The 21,739-nt window shown below is 37.4% G+C and overlaps 1 protein-coding gene across 1 annotated transcript; it reads right to left on the bottom strand.

Moving 5' to 3' along the window:
- Positions 1–10,718: 10,718 nt before the first annotated feature.
- On the bottom strand, positions 10,719–12,659 carry LOC119516279 (nectin-3-like). The gene has a single exon (XM_037812522.1). The coding sequence runs from the start codon at positions 12,648–12,650 to the stop codon at positions 11,466–11,468; it is 1,185 nt and encodes a 394-aa protein (XP_037668450.1). The 5' UTR covers positions 12,651–12,659; the 3' UTR covers positions 10,719–11,465.
- Between the last annotated feature and the right edge of the window lie 9,080 nt (positions 12,660–21,739).

Below are 21,739 nucleotides of genomic sequence, written 5' to 3'. Positions count from 1 at the left end.
ATGATCTCTAGCTGGGGCATCCCAGATGTCAGGTGCTGCCATGGCAAGAAATGTTGACCTGAAGTCAGAGCATAGTTTAACCTGAGATAGTTTGTTCACGTCTTTTAACATGTCCATGGATTGCTGAGTCTTGCCCTCTCACCACATTTTTCCAAAATCATATTCCCAGAAGAATTTTTTTTTTAATGTTCCAAATCATGGTTCTCCTAAACAAATAAGTCCCTTTTTAGTTTCTGGAAAAAAAAAAAATTAGAGCAGAATAATATTATTTTATTACCAATAAATCTCCTAAAATTTTATCAAAATGTAATGTGTCTTTTCTTACATTAAATGATTAATAAATTTAAAAATACATAGAGATGAAAATTATACTATTGGAAGTATTATTATTAAATATGAAATATGCCTCCAGCTTCTAATTAGGACACTATAGTTTGCCCTACTTTTAAGTTCTCAAAAAGTGTGGATCTTGCATTGACTGTTTCAATAAAGTTGGAGAAAACTTATGAACTACTTCCATAGAATATGGTTTTAAAGAACAGACAAATAAAGGAGAACAGATAAATTTTATTTTGCATCAGTGTCACTTGCATTTCACAATGAATTGTACACACAAAACATTGAATTGGTAAATAAAAAAATTAAAATATAACAAAAACTGTATTCTAGTCATTTATCCATCATATAAATAATCTATTTGGATTGGAATCAACCATGACAATTTAGTAGTTTAATAATATTTGAGACAATAAAAATATGATGTACTTTTGGTGTTTATGGCAATATGTCATAATCTACAGACTATTAACAAATTTCTGGACAAATGGCTGAACAGGTGCAGGAAGCCCCACTTTTCTCCCCCCAAACATAGAAATGCTAGGTAGGATCTATAAATATATTTTTCCAAGCATGAATATAAGAAAGAAAATTTCCAGGACATTGAAAACAAATAGCTGGACCATAGCCAGAGATATTGTCAAAAGCTGTCATTATTCTTCTCATGAGAGACAAAGACTATATGCATTCTTTGATGACTATTGTGATATTATGGAATCTGCAATTCTAAGACACAAGAGTGGAACTGTGGTTCAGCATTGGGATAGTAGTCAAAGGGAAGCATTACATCCATGAAAATTGACTGGCAAATATTTGTCTATTGTCCTATCATCATTACTGTAAGTTAATCAGTCTGTGTGTGCAAAAGGATTGTTCTAGTTTGCTAATGCTGCGGAGATGCAAAACACCAGAAATGATCGGCTTTTATAAAGGGGGTTTATTTGGTCACACAGTTACAGTCTTAAGGCCGTAAAGTGTCCAAGGTAACACATCAGCAATCGGGTGCCTTCACTGGAGGATGGCCAATGGCGTCCAGAAAACCTCTTAGCTGGGAAAGCACGTGGCTGGCATCTGCTCCAAAGTTCTGGTTTCAAAATGGCTTTCTCCCAGGATGTTCCTCTCTAGGCTGCAGTTCCTCAAAAATGTCACTCTTAGTTGCACTTGGGGTATTTGTTCTCTCTCAGCTTCTCCGGAGCAAGAGTCTGCCTTCAATGGCCGTTTTCAAACTGTCTCTCATCTGCAGCTCCTGTGCTTTCTTCAAAGTGTCCCTCTTGTCTGTAGCTCGTCTTCAAAACGTCACTCACAGCTGCACTGAGTTCCTTCAGTTTGGCAGCTCATTTATATGGCTCCAGTGACTGAATGGGTGGGGTTACACCTCCATGGAAATTATCCAATCAGAGTCATCACCCACAGTTGGGGGGGGCGTATCTCCATGGAAACACTCAAAGAATTCCAATCTTATCAGCAATAAAATGTCTGCTCCATAAGACTGCATCAAAGAATATGGCTTTTTCTGGGGGACATAATACATTCAAAGTGGCACAAGGATTTATGTGTAAGTAATTACATCCCTAGATTATGTCTCAAAAAAAATGAGGCATAGGAGAAAATTAATGCTATAACAGAGGTGCAAAGGGACAAAAGATAGATTGACAATCAGGCAATCAGGGCAAAAGAGATAATAGAGCTAAATAAAAGGTACTAACAATGTTTATCTGTGAAATAGTCTTTCATACTAAAATGTAAATAGGTCACAAAATAAGAAAATGTAGCACTGAGATTGACAGATTTTAAAATAGTAAAAACAGAGTAATAATGAAAATGTAATTGAAATAAAAAATTACAATAGATTGTTAAATTTTAGAAAATATATGGAATTCAGAATGCAAATGTTTATTCCAAAATTAAGTTGATTGGCTTTATTTATAATTCTATTTAACTTATATTCATTCATTTATTTGTTCTGACATTCAATAAATATATTCACATAGATATTAATGATTTTATTAGCTTTCACAAATATATTTTTTCTGCTTATTTAACTCTTTAAAATCACTTGACTTTTGAAATGCTATGGAAGATTGATGTCTGGGAAATACTAGGCTTCAGACATTTCAGGCATAACTTTGTTTCTTTAGTAGCTTATAACTACTTAATTCAATTATTTTGAAGCCAGCCACCGTATCTATACAAAGAGGTGATTAGATTAAATGTTTATTAAAAAAGTTACCTTCTAGCTCTAGAGAGTTTTAATGTATTTTTTATTACTTTTGAAAATTGTTGATGGTGGTGGTGGTAGTTTTGATATTTTTTAATGTATGATTTTCTTGAATTTCAAATTTCAATTAAAAGGTAAAAACTAATATTGTACAAGGTTTTATATAAATTTCAATGAAGGTAAAAACTAAATAGATGTAATGTTCTTGGAGAACAATTTTAATAAATGTTTAAAACAATTTTAACCACATGCTTAAACTTGATCCATTCCTGTGGGTGTGACCCATTTTAAGTCGGCCTTTTTGCTGAAGGTACTTCCGATAAGGTGTGGCCCAACTCAATCAGGATGGGTCTTAATCCTACTACTGGAGTCCTTTATAAGCAGAATGAAATTCAGACAGGGACAAAGAACATCACCAGAAAAAAGAAGCTGAAGGTCAGTGGAACCCAAAAGAGAAGGGTGAGGCCAGGAGAGGCTGCCATGTGCACTGCCGTGTGACAGAGAAGCCCAGGTCCAAGGATCAGTGGCAGCCAGCCCCAGAATGTCAGGAAGAAAGCATTGCCTTGATGATACCTTGATTTGGATTTCTCCTAGCCTCAAAACTGTGGGCTAATAAATTTCTATTGTTTAAGCCAATCCATTCCATGGCATTTGCTTGATCAGGCAAAGAAACTAAATAGCTAATATCCCAAAAGTCATTAAAATATTCATACTCCTTGATCTAGTGATTCTGTATCTAAGAATGCTTTCTAAGGAGATAATTAGAAATGCACTGCAAGTTTCCTAAACAAGAATTTTTATTACATGTTATTTATTGTAAATGAAAATGATAAATCAATATGGGGCAATAAGTTGATAGTATATCATAGTATATCATGCTGCCATTTCTACAGGATGTTCTAAAGCCTAGCAACAGAGAATGCATTTTTTAAAAGAACATTAGATACGATTTCAAATAAAACACTCAACTTTTTTTTTCTTTTTCAGATGAAATGCATCTAAGTTGAAAACAATGGGTTTAATTGAATTAAAAGTACAATAAATACACAAGGTTCCAAAAAGTCAGGATTCCAGGGGAAAAATTGTAAACTACACAAACATGTTATCTTGGAGGGAAAATATTAAATAGTTACCCCATAAAACATTTAGCAACTTAATTTCCAAAATGACTTTTTTCATTAACACCCTCTTCCTATCACCACCACTATTTATTTCTATTGCATAATTCCCAGAATACGTAATGCATTTGTTGCTAAGCAATGTCTACTCTAATTTGACCTTTAGAGTGCTACTCTCTTAATCTAACAAGCCCCTTTAAGTGCTTTTTTTATTAGGAAACTCACAGTATTACAAAAAGCACACAGGTTCTGTAAGCCTCTCAAAGACTCTTACATAATTATCATTATTTTAATTTTAAATTACAAAAGAAAAAGTCATAGAGAGATTTTAACTTCTAAGAGTAACTTTTTTCCTCAAAGCCTAGCAACACTTTGTCCCACAGTTGTGAATCATCATCGCATTAGAGATACATAAAGGAAATATTGTCATTGGTCAACCTTTGTCCACATCAAACAAATTCCACATAGTTTAAGCAATCAATATAGAAAGAAGAGAGGCAGGGTACATACAGAGTGAATCACATTGAAATGAATGGAAACAGATGGATTGGAATTCACAAAAGCAACACTGGATCTAGAAAATAATAGAATTATTAGGTTTAGAATAATCGATTATTTTTCACCAAAGGACACACAAGGATTAGTATATACCACTTTGCTCTGATGTGAAGATTAGCATAATTTTTGCATGGAAACATTATCTTGTGTTTAACCAGCAATTGTAACATAAATGTGTGGGGAGATGAGAGAAAAAGCAGGAGGTATTTTTTCAAAATTAAGTCTTTTTCTACAATAATAGGGAATCCATTAATATATGAAGAAGGAACACTAAAAGTTTTCTGATTATAAATTTGCAAATTAATACCACTTAGAAAAATTGAAATATAGTTGGATCTGGAGAAAGATGGAGCAAGAGAGATTTGAATTTAGTTAAAAGTGTTTTGTTCTATTTGATTCCTTAGCTTTGTACCTAATGGAAAAGAATATTTTTTTAAAGTTTATAATGAAAGAGAAAGGGAGATAGATAGACAGGGAAAGAATATTCCTGGGTTCCATGTAGCTAAAATCTATAAGTCCAATATTGGAATCCCAGAAATCCTGTTTAATCAAGCATCATGATAATATTATTGATGCAAATTTCCTCAGAAAAAATTTCAACTTTGATCAACTGCAGATGTAGAGATAGAATTCTTCACACTTGATATCAGCTGACCAGATAGAAGTTATTGGTCATTCCTGAACAAATGCAGCATGGGGCACAAAACAATGAATCATAAAAATTATTGCTATGAATCAGAAAATCTGGACACAAATTCCTAGAGAAAGATAGAGTAAATTAATAATAGAGCCACTTGGCTTAGTAATTGAGATTTGTAGTGTGTGTATATGTTTAAATCTTTTCAAACTAATATTATTTAATAATACAGCTTCATTCATTTTTTTTAATTTAACAAAATATTTGTTTAACGTAACTATTCATGTGTGCAAGCAGCTCTTTATGCACAGTAAACATATATAAAGTTCTAATAAACATTGGTGTAATGCTTCTAAAAGTCTTAAGTGCTAGTATCAAATTCTTAAAATTTTGAAACCTTTTTTATTTACCAAATGATTTATATTGGTTAAAGATACTGAGTATATTAATACTCTCCGGCAGTTTTCCATGTCACCCTCTCCCTTGAAAAATATCCTCACCTGACGAAGGCCACAGTATAAAAGTTCATGTACCATAATTAGAATTACTGAAATAGAGTTCTTGAAATATATTACTAATTTCCTTTAAATTATTGTCGCAGCCCATGAGGGCCATCCCAGTCCAGAGACCAAAGAAGACAATGAGCATTTTCTGATGCATGAACTCTTATTCAGGGCTTACTTACAGGGTGAGAAGTCATGGAGAGATCATGATGGCTCGCTTAGGCCAGGCAGGCATCACATTCACAGGGAAGTCGACCATGCAATGGAAGGAGGACAGAAGCCATTTATAAGGGTTTAAGCAAAGGCCTTCCTAAGGGTGGGGGAGCATAGATGTGGGAACAGGTCACTGTGACCTGGGAGGTGGTGCAGGAAGGGAGGAATTATAGGATGGGGACTTTGTAAATAACCATGAGTGTCAACACTTGAGGGCCAAGAAGCAAGTAGACTAGATTAACGTTGTTTCCCCTTTTGTGAAACCAGAAGCCTCTTGCCTCTCACCTCTCACCTGTCTGCTTTCCATTTCACATTTTAAAGTTACATTTAAGGTCAATTTACCCTTTTTCTCTTTACTGGCTTACAAAGACAATAGATTAACATTTAGCTGCCTAGGTCACACAGATTGCTATGCACCAAGATCTGCAGGTCTGTTTTGCTCAGGCCATGGTCTGCTACAATCCACCCCTGCACAACAGTTTGCATTGATGATAGGACAGACTTTACATCCATAATTCACAACAATACAATAAACAACATAGTAATAATGTACTGGTACAGAGAGATAAACCTGTTAGCAAGTGGCGCTATGGCCACATTATTGAGTTCCAACATTTACCACAGGTACTGCCTGGGCTAAAATAGCTAAAGGATAAAACTTCCAGGCAGTCTGCTTTATTCTATATCTAGTTTTTACCATCTTCCAACCTTGGCATTGTGAGGTTTCATCATTAAGCAGTGATATCATTAGTTTTTATCATTTTTCAACCTAGACCACAGAATTAAATTTCCCTTTCCACCAACTTTCTGCAACTTCCTATATTCATTCAGATTTTGTTCCATATCCTTTTTTTTTTTTTTTTTCTGATACGGCCAGTCATTTAGGACAAAACTACTTCCTTTTCCTTCAATTAAAAAACATCCCTCATACCGTCTACATTCAAGACACCAAAATAATTTTGGAAATTTTTCTTAAGCAATCATTTCACAACATATTATTACCATTAACATTAGACTGGCTAGAATGCTAAATACTCAAAACATTTTAGTTAATGCATTATTGAAATAGTAACACAATTTTAAAAATAATAACAACACATTGTTAAATTGGACAGCTGAGTGGTTTAACAATATATAAGCTGAATCTTCATAACAGATAGAAGAGTTTCAGGTGAGGGGGTTTTAAATACTGTGTTTCCTCCCCCTGCAGGGAGCCTTTCAGTGTCAGATCTACAGTTAGTTTCCTATGTAATTCTGATACCCATGGGTTTAGGATTCTCAACCAGCGTGGTCACATGGGCCAGAACCAGAGCCAATTGACCTTATTTTCCCCAATTTCTAGTGTTTGTGGTACAGGCAAGAGAAAGTTATTATCATTGACCCATTGTGGCTTGAAGGCAGCCAGCCCCTTTATCTGGAGTTCATGCTGATACAGTCCTTGAGTCCATCTTTTCTATCATCCTTTAAGTGTATAGCCATATCCACAGTGGTGAAGACATATTTTGTCCCTTTAGGCAAAAGAAGGGGGCTAATAAAGTCTACTTGCCATCAGGTGACAGGAATCTGGTGTCTTCGGTGCCCAGTTTTCTTGCACAGCCATTCAACCACTTCATGAGTCATTGGTGTTGGCTCTGGATTTCCACTAGGGCATCCACTTCTATGTTACCTGGTAATGAATTGGTGTTGTGGGCAGAGACATGAAAAACAGTTGCCATACATTTTTGGCAGGCAGTCCAGATGTCTTCCCACAAAGTGGCATCAGTACTGGGCTGGACAGTCACCGCTGTCCAGGTAGCAGGTTGTCCATGTGCCAATCCATGCAAAGTCAGGTGTATTTCCTTGTCCATCAATGGTGGGCATTGGAGGAGCCACCGTGGGAGGTTCGACAGGAAACAAGGCACTCTGCTCTTTCACGTAGGAGGCTGGCCCTAAAATTTCATGCATTTCTGTATTTAAAGAGTCATTGTTAAAAATGCCACATCATAGGAGGTGGACTTTCCATTCTGTCAGCATGCTCACCTGAGCACGCCCCAAATGGGGCTCGCTTATACTGTCATACTGTCTTATATCTGCATACCTGTTTGCATATGGTCTTCTGTAAGGTCACTGGGTACTTAAGTTAGACCTTCAACACTTGCAACAGAAGATTACAAACTGTGCACAACTGCTCTTTTAAAGGGCTATATCTGAGTTCTGTGCCCTTCCATAGTTGGGACCAGAATCTAATAGATACACATTTAGCTTGTTTCCTTTGCCACAAACCCCACCCAAAGCCAATATTGGCACTGTTCACATCCAAATCACAGGGTATATCAGCGTCCACCCTGCTTAAAGCCTGTGCTTACACAATAGTTCGCTTAGTCTTTTTAAACACAGCCTGCCATGGAAAATCCCATTCCCATGCTTTTCCTTTTCTAATTAGGGTACACAAGGGTTTTAAAATTCATACTAAATAGAATATAAACACTTTCTAATAGCTTAACAAACCAAGAAAAGCTATCAACTGTTCAGAAGTAAGTAATGTGGGATAACTTTGCATTTTACCAATAGCTTAAGGAATAGCCTTAGTTTTACCCAACCAGACAATACCAAAGAACTTGATAGAGTAGTCAGGCTCTTCTGGGGTTTCCAATTTGTAGGTATCCTTGTGGAGCACAGCAAATGTCCATTGTTGTTTTCTTCACATGAAGGCTAACACAGGTTGAATGGAAAAAATCTAAAAATATTCTAAATAACATATTAGCAAGGTTTAACACAAAGTTAAATACGAGCAACCAGTTTGCTAATGGCTCTCAGGTTTTTGTCAATATTGGTTACTAATATCTCTTGATTTGGCTGAGGAAAATTCCCAGGATGAAATGAGCAACTTTTGATTAGAAGCTGCTGCTACTGCCCCACCTTCTTCCCTCCGTGTGAGATCAGGGTGCTGAACTTCCTCTGATTTAGGCCTTTGTTGGACCAGAGGTCAAGTAAGCCTACTTTCCTTAGTATCAATTTCCTAGTCAGACAGGGGCTCATCATCTTTTGAGGAGGAATCAACAGGGCCCCACACCTTAGGGTCCCAGTCAGGGGAAGCCAGGATATGCCTAACTTGCCCTTTGGGCAGCGTATGCCCTCTTACTCTGGTGTGCTGGTATGCCAATATTTCTAAACATTTATCCAAAGCATCTTTCAATTTTGCTTCTGCTAGCCTTGTATCTTTTCCTAGCTTTAATTTACTTCCCAGGTGGCTTATGACCACCTTAGCTGCTGAAGCTTCCTCAGCAGGCATGCATACAGCCTCTAACAATGGCCAGCCCACTGCAGCCAAAATCTGGCAGCCCTTTTTTTCTTTCTGAATCCCCAGTGGTCCTGTGGCCTGATAAAGGACAGCTATTCATCCATCTAGAGAGGCATAAACATTTCCATACTCCCTAGACAGATTCCACTCATCTAGGGGGGTAGCCACCCCTCCCCACATAGACATCCATTCCACTGGGAGGGTGGGCAGCCCTTCCCACATACATGTCACAGGCCACCCTGCTATCCCACCCAAGGCCTTCTCCTTTCCCCTTCCCAAGTTCATGTCATCAGTGCCCAGGACTTCCTTAGTCTCCAGCTGGCAGGTATTTGATTCTCCTGGCTGGCTTTGCCAATTGTCACAGCCCATGAGGGCCATGCCAGTCCGGAGGCCAAAAAAGACAATGAGCATTTTCTGATACATGAACTTTTATTCAGGGCTTACTTACAGGTGAGAAGTCATGGAAAGATCATGAGAACTCTCTCAGGCTGGGCAGGCACCACATTCGCAGGGAAGTTGACCATGATATTCAAAAAGGACAGCAAGCCATTTATAAAGGTTTAAGACAAAGGCCTCCTTAAGGGTGGGGGAGCATAGATGCAGGAACAGATCACTGTGACCTGGGGGGTGGTGTAGGAAGGGAAGAATTATAGGATGGGGCTCTGTAAATAACCACAAGAATGTTAAAACTTGGGGGCCAAGAAGCAGTAGACTAGATTAACATTGTTGGCTTTTGTGAAACCAGAAGCCTCTCACCTCCTGTCTGCTTCCCATTTCACATTTTAATGTTACATTTTAAGGTCAATTTATCCTTTTTCTCTTTACTGGCTTACAAAGACAGTAGATTAAACATTAGCTTCCTAGGTTATGCAGATTGCTGTGCACCAAGATCTGCAGGCCTGTTTTGCTCAAGCCACAGGCTGCCACAATTATACTCACACTGAGGCTGATACAATATCTTGAATGTAATTATCCTGGGCAAAACCACTGCACTTTGTTTGAAAAAGTCAAAAATTTACATCTTCCATGACAAGAAATTTTAGACCCATCTTTCTTATGGCTGTATCATCACTGGTATTTAAATAAAAAATAAAGTCAATTCAATCACAGTATATTATCAAGAAAATTTTTCTTCCAATAATTGGAACCCCAAAGGCTTAATGTTTATAAATCAGTGGTTAACTGTATTAAAGACTATGCATTTTTAACAAGGTATCAGTAAACCTTTATCATTAATCTGATAGTACAGTTAATGCTAATTGGCTCAGAAAAGAATAAAAGTAGATTTCTAATTTCCACAAAATGGGTTAAATAAAATAAAAACTAGTTTATAATCATTTAGAGTCAAGTTTTCATTACTTGCAAAATTCTATGAACCAATTAGAATTTTACCTTTCAAAATATTTTCTTAGATTTGATGGTGAGGGTGGAAGGGTTGGAGGGTGAGATTGAGGGCTGAGAGCATAATAAAAGTATCTTCTTTGCCTTGTTACTTACAAAACTATTTATTTATATGGTTCTCCTAACTTCCACTTCATTGTCCTGCAAAAATCTAAGGAAACACAGTGGTAAAGATTCTATTTGTATAGAAACTTAGAAAATAATGTTTGAAAAGGACAAGCGTTTCATCCAGCTGAATATTTTTTGTATACTACAATATATATATAAACATTTTAATTAGTTTTATAATCAATTATGATGCAGTATCATTTAGTGGTAATACATTTTGAGAGGTATACAGTTAACAAACATTATATTCAAGATTACAGTCTTAGGTAAACATTTAATACACAATGCCAAGGTAGTTCCTTTTTTTTATCTTTTTTTAATTTTTGTACCAAAAAAGTCCATACACCTAACATTGACATTTCCTTCTTACCTGGGCGCCACAGACCAATAAAGTACTCTGCATCAAAATTTAAATCTTGAGACAGTAGTACAGCATTGAAAAAAATTGTAAAGCAGCTCAAATACATTTAACCCAGATTTTACATTTTATTTGTCAGATTGGATACAAAGAGCTTGAAAATCAACTTGAAAAAGCTTGTTCTTCCTCAAGAAAAAGTATGAACAACCTGGAAATGATCAACTAGCATGAATGAAACACTGCTTCATAGTTAAGTCACATTTAGTGGTTGCTCAACATAAACTCTCTCCTTGAAAGTTACAGGCCCATGTATATGTGAAACTAAGTCATCTTCATTTTCATCATATTGTTCATCACTGATGAACTTCACTCCCATTTTTAGGTCTTCATAATAATCCATTGGTCTTTCAAACCTATTGAGGTTTTCTACATTGTTCCATTGAGTTTTTTCAGGTTCTTCTAAGTACTCTTTACATATTAGGTTGTTCACTGGATTTTTATTTTCCTTCTTTACACTGTCTGGGTAAGAATCGAGCTCACTCTTTAGAAGAACATCAATTTGTGAATCATTCTGCATATCTGCAGGTGGAATGTAATTCTTGGCAAAGCAGTCTCGGCGAAATGTCCGTCTTTTCCTATACCAGAATATGCCAGCCAAAACACTTACGAGTACTACGAAGACAGCCCCACCTACTACACTAGCAAGGACCGTGCCAATTGTGTCATTCTTAATTCTTACCAAAGTTGACAATGGGAAGAGCAATTTTTTAGGCTCATTGCTAGATCCCTGATGTCAGCAGTTGACTGATGCCACTGGATTGTAGGCTGAAGGGTGGTAGTAGTAGGGGGATCCGAAATGTAAATGATCTTTTGGTCACTTCTTTGACCGAGGGAATTGGTCACTTTACAAACATAAACCCCTGAGTAACTGAAAGTCAGTGGATGGACAAAACGAAGAGTATTGTCTGAAGCCAATAAACCTTCTGGCCATTGTCCATCCAACCTGCTCCACACAAAGTTGAAGGCTGGCGGGTTTGCATTAACATTACACTGAAGATTAACACCTTTTCTTCCTACAAACCAATTTCCATCATATCCTGTTACAGAAACCTCAGGAGCGTACACTATATCTAATATGAAAGAATATCGAATGTCCTTGTCCAAGGTTGGATGCTTTACGACACAGGTAACTCGTCTTCCTCGAGCAAATCTGGTTGGAAACAGCTTGTACTGGCTGACAATCGTCACTGTTTCATTTGGAAAAGAAGTTGTAGTCGATTCCATTTCACCAAGATCACCTTCCCAGTCAATATGTGCAACTGGTTTGCCAGTGGCTGCTGTACAAATGGCTGCTACTGTTTCATTTCCTCCATCAATTAAAGAATCTGGCCCTTTCATCAGGCTTACAGTGGGTTCAACTAAAACAGTTACAGTTGTTGAGGACTCCACAATTCCACCTGGGAGTGTAACAGCTTTGCATATATATTGTCCGGAATCAGAGAATCCTATATTATGTAGAGTAATTGTTGCATCACTCATTGACAGGTTCTTAAACAAGATTCTTCCCTGATATTCCCCTACAACAGAAAATCCATATTGAGGATGATGAACCGCAACAGTCTGTGTACTTTTGCCATTGATCTTTTCCCAAGAAATCTGGGTTATACTGTCCTTCGCTTCAATGAAGCATTTCAAAGACACATTCTTTCCCCAAACCGCGATGACATTGGGCTCCACGATGACTGGTCGAGCTGAGGCACCACAGAGCCCCGAGAGGAGCAGCAGCGGGAACAGCATCAGTAGCAGCGGCAGAGGCGTCGGTGGCGGCAGCAGGATCCTGGTCCCAGCGGTAGAAGCGGTGGAAAGTTGTTTTCTGCGGCTTCCGGGACACGGCGGAGCGGGCCCCGGGGTCCGCGCCATCCCGCACCTTCTCCCCGGCCCGGGAGTCCTCGCGTCCTTCCGACTCCTCCCGTCCCGCCTCAGGCTCTGGGCGGCGGAAAGTCCGGCGCGCCTGTCCCCAGCTCTCAGCTCTTAAACCCTGGCCGCCAACTGGCACTCAGCGGAGAGCTCCCGGCTGACTCCACTCGGCGTCGCCGACGTCACTGAGGAGGCTGAGGGAGGAGCCACCGTCGGCCGCCGCCGCTCCCTTCCCCCCGGCACCCGCCCGCCGCCAGCTCCTGAGAACTCGGAACCCTCATTCATTCTCCATAAATCATCTGCGGGCTTTACAAAGTCCCATGTAACACAGCTCCTTAAGATATTGTCAAATGTAAAGCAAGACTTGGGAAGATTTAATATGTGGATTCATTTCGAGGTAGATCTTTAAAAATATTTTTTCCTTCATTACATTATTGGAGGTGATATCCACTCAAGTAAGGAGCATTTCTGGTGTGTCTGATTCAATAGTTTTGAATTATAGTTTAATTCTTTGTCTCAGTAGGCAGGGAGAAGACCAAATTGCATTATTCTGGTTATATAAGAAATAGAATGTGGACCCCTAGTTCTTCTCCAGCATGTTTTAAATTTCTTCAACTGATATTTCAGTGCCCCTAAATACTTTGCTATCTTAGGCAGCGTAGATCATCTTAACTGGGCATTGTGTATTGGCTGGTGTAATTTGCAGTCTGTTATCTTCAAGCAGAACATTTGTGGTTACTGTTTTACCATCTCCCCCAGCTGATGAGGCTTTCCATCCAAGTTCTACCCACTGCTGCTGAACTTTGGAGACATACCTAACTTCTTCATCTCAGGAACTCCTTACCCAATGCTTCAGCATACTCTGGGTAAGCATTCTTAACATCCTCATTCTTCAGTAAATAAAATTTTAATCGTGACTATATGGATTCTCCATCACCCTGTTCCCGCTCTTTGGCCAGCATCAGTCCTGATTGGTCAGGTTTGATCAGACTGTCCATCTTTGCTGTAATATGGACTTTGACAAGAGAGCAAGATGACCTACCCTTGCTAAGAAAGCCAGAGACATATAATATCAATGGAATAAAATGTAAAATATGATGGTTGATAACCAAGGGCACTACAAAATATTGAGTGTATTGTGTCCCCCAAATGCCATTATCTTTGTAGTCTTGTGTGGGGCAGAAGTTTTGGTGTTGGTTAGATTTGCTTGGAGTGTGCCCCACCCAGCTGTGGGAGATAATTTTGATGAGATGTTCCCATGGAGGCGTGGCCCCACCCATTCGGGGTGGGCCTTGATTGGTGGAGCTATATAAATGAGCTGACTCAAAGAGAGAAAAGAGTGCAGCTGGGAGTGATGTTTTGAAGAGGAGCAAGCTTGCTAGAGAGGAACGTCCTGGGAGAAAGCTGTTTTGAGGCTGGAGCTTTGGAGCAGATGCCAGCTGCTTTCCTAGCTAACAGAGGTTTTCCGGAGGCCATTGGCCATCCTCCGGTGAGGGTACCCGATTGCTGATGTGTTACCTTGGACGCTTTGTGGCCTTAAGACTGTAACTGGGTAGTGAAATAAACCCTTGTTTTATAAAAGCCTATCCATCTCTGGTGTTTTGCATTCTGCAGCATTAGCAAACTAGGTCACAAGGGCACTACAAAATATTCTTGACATAATCAGGATAACAGAATTTGGTCTTCCTTTTGCCTACTTAGACAAAGACAGAAACTAGAATCCAAAACCAATTAATTAATTCTACACACCATCAATGCTCCTCCATCAAGTAGACATGGGAAAGTTTTGAAAATTATTAAGATTTGTATGTTGCATCAAAGCTTGATTTTTCAAGGCTCATGTTTTTAGGGTGGTTCCAAGATAAAGAGAAAAAAAATTTTTTTTTATTAAATTCAGTTTTATTGAAATACATTCACACACCATAAAATCATCCATGGTATACAATCCACTGTCCACAGTATGATAACATAGTTATGCGTTCATCACCACAATCTATCTCTGAACATTTTCCTTACATCAGAAAGAAGAGAAAATTTTGTCCTCAGAATTAAGTAAGGACCATTTTGTGCTAGGTATCTTCTGTTAAAGTGATGGATGCCAAAACTGGGAAGCTGAGGTGAGTGGGGACTGCTGGTTTCCTGATCACCATTATTCACCCTTTTATTTTCATTCTTTTATTTTTATTTTTTTCATTTGAAGAGCTCAGCAATCTTTTCCAGGTATCCACATTTTCACATAGAATCCATGTGCTCAGGGTGGCTGACCCTACTCTGAGCTTTAGTGGTAGATCTGATTGATCTAGGAGTTACACCACACACTTGTCAGTGATTGACTGAGGCATAGCCACTCAACTAATTTGTGGTGAGGGTGTTATCTGTGTTCCGAAACTTGACCTACTCAGCTCCCGGCATGGCCCACATGCCATGCTGTGACCAAGGATCCCAAGTTTGTTGGCTTTGGCCATGAGCTGCCTTGTCTTTTCACTCCACTGAACTGAACAAGTATTATCATTTCCATGCAATCCATGAAAATATTAGGGTGAGTCAAAAATCACCACTCAGTTCAGGCAAATGAGAAATGAGAATTTGTTCAGAGTTCTGAATATTCTTTGTTGTTCTTTCATGAGAGATTCAAGGATGACTCTCTTTTTGGGCATTGCTGTGTAGGAATGTGATGTTGGAAATGGCTTTAGTCATTTTACTGAAAGCCTGAGGATGGGCTAACACTTTGAAGAACAATTTACAAGGAAATGGAGTCAAAGCCATGTGAATAAAACAGCCTAGAAGTCCAGTCCAACACTGTAATTCCTGATAGGTGGGCCAGAAAACTGACTTGTTATTTAAAAGTTTGTGTTTGCTCTTTTGGTACTTGTACCAAAAATGATACTAACAGAGACAGCAGGGCATTATGATTTCCAGGTATTAAAAACATGAATTTAATGTTTCAAAACATTATTTTTGTTATAGTTAAGTCATATGAGAACAAACACAAATAAATATGGACATTCAAATCCTTTGTCCGGACTTTGTCAGGACAAAGTCATTCAACAGCGAAGAGTTGTGTTTAACAGCATAAACTCAAAGTGTAAATACAGGCTGCAGTGCAGGCTCGTGTACGTGCTGTGGGATCTTGCCTCTTAAGCGTCTTCTGAGTCTTTAATGAAGTAGAACCTGTAAGGTGCTTAGAACATCATCTGGCATGTAGATTGCACTCAATAAATGTTAACTATTTCTGTCATTAAGATTGAGAATATACTTATTTTAAGCATAATCATAAAAAGAAAGAGTAATTAAAACATATTTTTCATAAGGCAACTATGAATCTACAAGTCTATTTCCATCGACCTCCACAAGTGTCTACAAATCCTAATTTGAGAAACACTAGTTTACAGAAACATACTGGGACAAATTGAGTTACTTACCCCAGGAAAAATAAGTTCTTAGTATTAATGTCATTCATGTAAGTGTGGACCCATTGTAAATAGGACATTTTGAAGATGTTATTTTAAGTTAAGGTGTAGCCAACTGTACCAGGATGGGTCTTAAGCCTAATATTGGAGATTTTATAAAGAGAAGGCCTTAGAGCAAAGCAGGAAGTCAGTGGGAACCTGGAAGAGAAAAGAGAGGACATCGCCATGTGAAAGGACAGCCAAGGAACCTGAGGATTGCTGGGCAGTCAGAAAGCTACTAACTTTGGGTGGAAACCTGCCTTCTAGTCTCTGAAACTGTGAGCCCAGTTATTTAAGCCAAAATCAGTTTGCAGTGTTTGAGACAGCAGCCAAGCAAAACTAAGACAGGTACCTTGCTGCAGGTGTTGCTGGGACTAGACCATTTAGCCAGAAACTGCAGATTCCAACCTCCTTATGTTTAGATAGTACAATGTGACTATTTCTCATCAGTGAAACCTGAATTGATGTTCTGCAAGTGACTGTTTCGATCAAGAGTTTGAGAAGTATGTGTGACTTCTCCAATCTCTGTCACTAGTCATCAACTTGATCCAGAAGGATCTGAGGCCCTCAGGGGTGATGGAATCTCGAGGTTAAAAAAGCCTGGTCCCTGAACCACTGTATATGGCAAAGCTGTCCATTGACCAGGAACATCCACGTGGGAGCATTTCATGAGCAAAAAGTAAACTCTTTGTTATTTTAAGTCATTGAATTGGTGTTTTTATAGCGGTTAATGTTGCCAGCACTATGTTCCTTCTTGTGGTTTTAATTTTTCTTTGATTGAAGCTCATTATTTGCAAAAATGACTAACAGCCCTTCAAGTTTAAAAAAACAACTTTAAGATATTTCAAATAGTGTCAGTCTCTGAAATATATTGAATTTTGAAACCATGTTTTCTGCACATATTGCATCTGAAATTCTGTTACTACCCATTAGGGGGTATTTTGAGTAGGACAAACATTTTGCTGCTCGTGGCTAGTCCCATCTCATGTAAAAAGCTATACCCCTCTATCACTTAATTTGTCAATTTAATTATTAATTTAAACTATTTCTCTATGTTAAATTATAATATGAATAAATACAAAATTACTACCTCTGCAACTGCTGTAAATTATTTTTAAAGGACATAATATTTTGATCTTTGTTAAATCAAATCACATATCTACAAGCCAGAATTTGGTTCTGCTTAATTATTCCATTATTTCAACCAATACAAATTACCAATTAATTTATTCTAACTCTATTTTTCTCTTATTCCAAATAGAAATCCTTTTGAAGTTTCCTGCCCATAGAAACATAGCCCCAGATTTTAGTCTCTATGTAGCCAACAATGGCTCAGTTGTCGATGCTACAGGCTGTGAAACATCAGAATTTCATTAGCTTGAAAAAGGTGATTTATTAAGCTTGCTCACTAGCAACTTTGAACACTTAATAGCCTGTTGAAAATCTGCAAATAAGCTAACATTACTCTGCACATCCTGAAACTTTTATATGTTTTTAACACAATTTGATCAGAAAGTATGTTCCTCTAGCTTCTTCACACCACATTTCAAGCTTTATAGGAAGTTCGGGCTCTGAGAAGATGAAAAAAGGTATAAAGAATAATACTTTACCTATAGAGTTTTTAATATGTTTGGTGTCTGTGTATTATGTATAAATTAATTCAAACTTTCCAATAGATAGCCATCTACTTGATGGGATAATTTTGCTTGTCTTAATTAATAACCCATATATGCCAAATGAAAAGGGGCGATCTACTTCCTGTGGCTCCTTTCTACACCATGTTATTAAATAGGAATTTAGAAACTACTGAATACATGAAACACAGAAAACCTCCTAAGCAAGTAAAATAAAATTTTTCTCATGTCCACATCTTGTTTGAACATGATCTGCAAGCCTAATTGGGAATTGGGTGTTTTTATCAGACTACATGAAGAAAGAGGAATATTTATAATGCTTCTGGAAAAAAAAAAATCAACTTTTTTGTTTCCAAATGTCCTTTTGAAAATATATTGTCATGAAATCTTTGTACATTTCAAAAATCTTGGCCATTTTGATATTGTATAAAATCACTGATGTGTATCACATCAGAATTTGACTAGGTAGAAATCTGCTTCAAGCTCTTCTGTAATTCTTTTGTTTAATTCTAACTTTTCTCTCTTACCCTCAGTCTATTCATTTCAAAAAGAGGATTTCCTGAGGATGGCCTGAAGATTGTTACATTCATAACCAATACAAGCATCATCTAAAATAGGTTTTAATGAGGATAAAATGGTTCTCACAAAATTATCACTTCCTTTTAACATTGATTCTTGATCCACACTTTTGTCCTCCTCAGGATCAATGGAGATAAGCGTCACTTACATGTTAAGGATTTCCTTAATACTCCTAATTTTATTATTATTTTTTCATTTCAAAGTCATTTAGTTTTCTGTGATTAAACTGATAACATTTGTGTTTAAAATTTCACCTCCACCAGTCTAAGTTTCCTCATTCTTCAAACGACTCTCTTTCCTGAACCCTCTACTAACTTCCTTATCTCAGCATATGTAAATGTTTATGGTCTTTCCTGTCTGCAGTACAACTTGACAACAGCAATCTCACCATGACCTGCCCCCTTGGCTTCTGGGATCCCTCCTGAGCCTTCCTAAGGCTTAGATGCAAGGAGCTCTAAGACCTGGAGAGGCTAACATTGGTACACAGTGGATGCAGCAGTAGTCCGAGTGGTCCTACTTTGGAATATGTGACAGCCATCATTCATTTGTTTTACCCTACATTCTGCCCCACGACTATCTTATTTCTCAAGAATGTATTCCCCAGATTCTGCACTCTGCATTGAACATCCATTGTGAGATATTAGGGAGTGAGTAAAGACCAAGTTTAGCCCAGAGAACAGAGACAAGCTTCTGTAAAGAGTCTGTGCTTTCTAGCCTTTACCTTCTCAACTTCAGCTTCTATCCTCTCCTTAAACAACTGAAAGCATGCTTCTGTCAGATTATGCCATGGTCATTAAAGATCCCAATCTTTGTCTTGACTGCTCTCTGTGGCATATGACCCTACTGAGTAAGTACCCTCTCCTTTTATCACTTGGTTTTTAGAAGGAACCCAGTTTCTCCATCTTAAAAAATATGTTTTTACCATTTCTTTGATCCCTCTGTCAGATTCTCTCCCTATACGATATATATATATATATATATATATATATATATATATATATATATATATATATATTTACTTCCAGTTTCCATCCATGATACATTTCTGATGATGCATACTTGTTCTGTAATATTTTATCCATGTCCTTGGGTCTGCTACCACTGATATACAGATGACATCTAATATGTATTTCCAACCCAGATTGGACTGCACGTTCCTATAGGAAGATGCTCATTAGACAGTATCACTTGAAAATCCCTAGGAATTTTTAATTAATATGTCCTAAACTAAATTCCTTATTCAATTTGCCAAACCTGCTTTTACTTTCTTATTGCTTATCCTGATTGATGAAGCCACTTCAATCAGGTAATCCAAGATAGAAACCCAGAATAAGTCTAAACTCCTTCGTCATTCATTTTAAATCAATCACCCAATCCCATCAACGTGTATCTTTTTAACAGTTGCATTGATCTTTATGAATATAGTCTCTCTATACTATCTTTTCTTCTTGACTGATAAAACATACCTAATTTTTTACTTCCCTGCTTAACCTGGCCCATGTTTATGTATCCAAACTAATCTCATTCCACTCACCCCTGTAAAGTACTAAGTTCTTTTAAAAGGGCAAATGTTGCTTAATGACTATGTTCCTTTTCATTTGGTATTTCCTATAGTATCTACCACTCATACAACTAGAAAATTCCTCTTGAGTATTCAAGATCAGAGTTAGATATTTTCTTTTCTCTGAAGCATTTTTTCTACTTATGCAACCACTATTTACCATGTCTATACCTCTACCACTACACAGATTATACTATATTAGTTTGACTTCTTATCACTTTCTCTTACTAGCTTTTGACCCACTTGAGGGCTGAGATTATGTCATTTCACCCTTGTGTCTCCCACTTCAATCACAGACCCTGATATATATGGATTAAGGAAAAAAATAGGATGGGGGGGAGGTTGGTTGATTAAATAAATATATGAGTAATCTGGAGTTGAATGATTAAAAATAGAGTATACTCATTTTCACCTATATATTTTATCTGTCCAGACATTTGAAGCATCAACATAGTAACCATCATGCTAACTGTATTTGAACCCTTTTATTTTGAAGAAGGAAAAGAGATGATTAGGCACTAAATTTACGTTCATTAACTTCCTCTTCTAGTTTACAAGGAAAACATGGGATAATTCTCTAGCAACTTCTACTTTATTACTGTTTAGGCTAAATAATGATGTGCAAAAGATATCAGGTCCTTATCACAGCAATCTGCAAATGTTATCTTATTTGGAAACAGGGTCTTTGCAGATGTAATTAAACTGAAAAATTTTGAAATAGGGAGATTATCCTGGATTATCAGAGTTACACTAAATGCAATCACACGCATCCTTATAAGAGAAAGTCAGAGGGGGATTTGACTATACACAGAAGATAAGGTGATTTGAAGTCAGGGGCAGAGATTGGAGTGATGCGACCATGAGCCAAGGAAAGCCAGCAACCACCAGAAGCTGGAAGAAGCAAGGAACAGATTCTCCTCTAGACCTACAGAGGGAGTGCCGTCCTGCAAACACCTTGGTTTTGACCCGGTGGTACTGATTTTGGAGTTAGGGCCTCCAGAACTGTGAGAAAATAATTTTTTTATTATTTTTAATCCACCAAGTTTAGAGTAATTTATTTGCACAGCCAATGGAAAAATAATACAGTTACTAACTTCTTATGAATAATGGCTGTTTTTCAAATCAGACATTCAATTATTTATCAGTTATGCCAACTGGGTTAAAAGAGCTGGAAAAGAAAGAAATTAAGAAGCAATGGCCCAAGGGATATGGTTAGTATCTGAGAAAGTAATTTAGTTATGTTATTAAATATGCAGTTATTTCCACATGGCTAAAAACATTAAGTTCCACACTTTTCATACTGATATTATGAATAAATACTCAATTATCATTTTTTTAAAAACAGTAGTATAACAAATGAAGTAATTAAAGTGAGTCAATAACTATTAATGCACTTCTAAAATTTGCTAAAATTGCTATTGTATATCTAATTGGCATGAGGCATTTATGGTCTCAGTTTTTTCTCAAATAACTAGAAAACAAGGATGAAGTTGTTGAAAAAGGACTTGTATAAATGCCTGTGATATATCCATTTAAAGAGACTGAAAGTACAGTGCTTATGAGCATAGAGTCTGGAACCAGAATTCCTTAGCTTAAGTCCTGGTTCTATTATTCACCAGCTGTGTGACCTTGGATATTTATTTCACTTCTCTGTACCTTGGTTTATTCAGTCTATAAACTGGAGATAAAAATAGGCTTTACCAGGTTGCTCTGAGAATTAAACAATTTGATATTTGTATAACACTTAGAACTAACTGCCAGACATTTAGCTCTATAAAAAGTTTGTTAATGAGTAAACAAGGACTGAAGTACTCCTTTTCACACCTGGCATAAAGTATATTAATTCTAAGACAGCAGTGATTTTAAGAA

The sequence above is a fragment of the Choloepus didactylus genome, chromosome 2 (assembly GCF_015220235.1).
Source record: "Choloepus didactylus isolate mChoDid1 chromosome 2, mChoDid1.pri, whole genome shotgun sequence".
NCBI lineage: Eukaryota > Metazoa > Chordata > Mammalia > Pilosa > Megalonychidae > Choloepus > Choloepus didactylus.
Note: the sequence above shows the minus strand (reverse complement) of the source record. Positions and strands in the feature narration are given on the sequence as shown.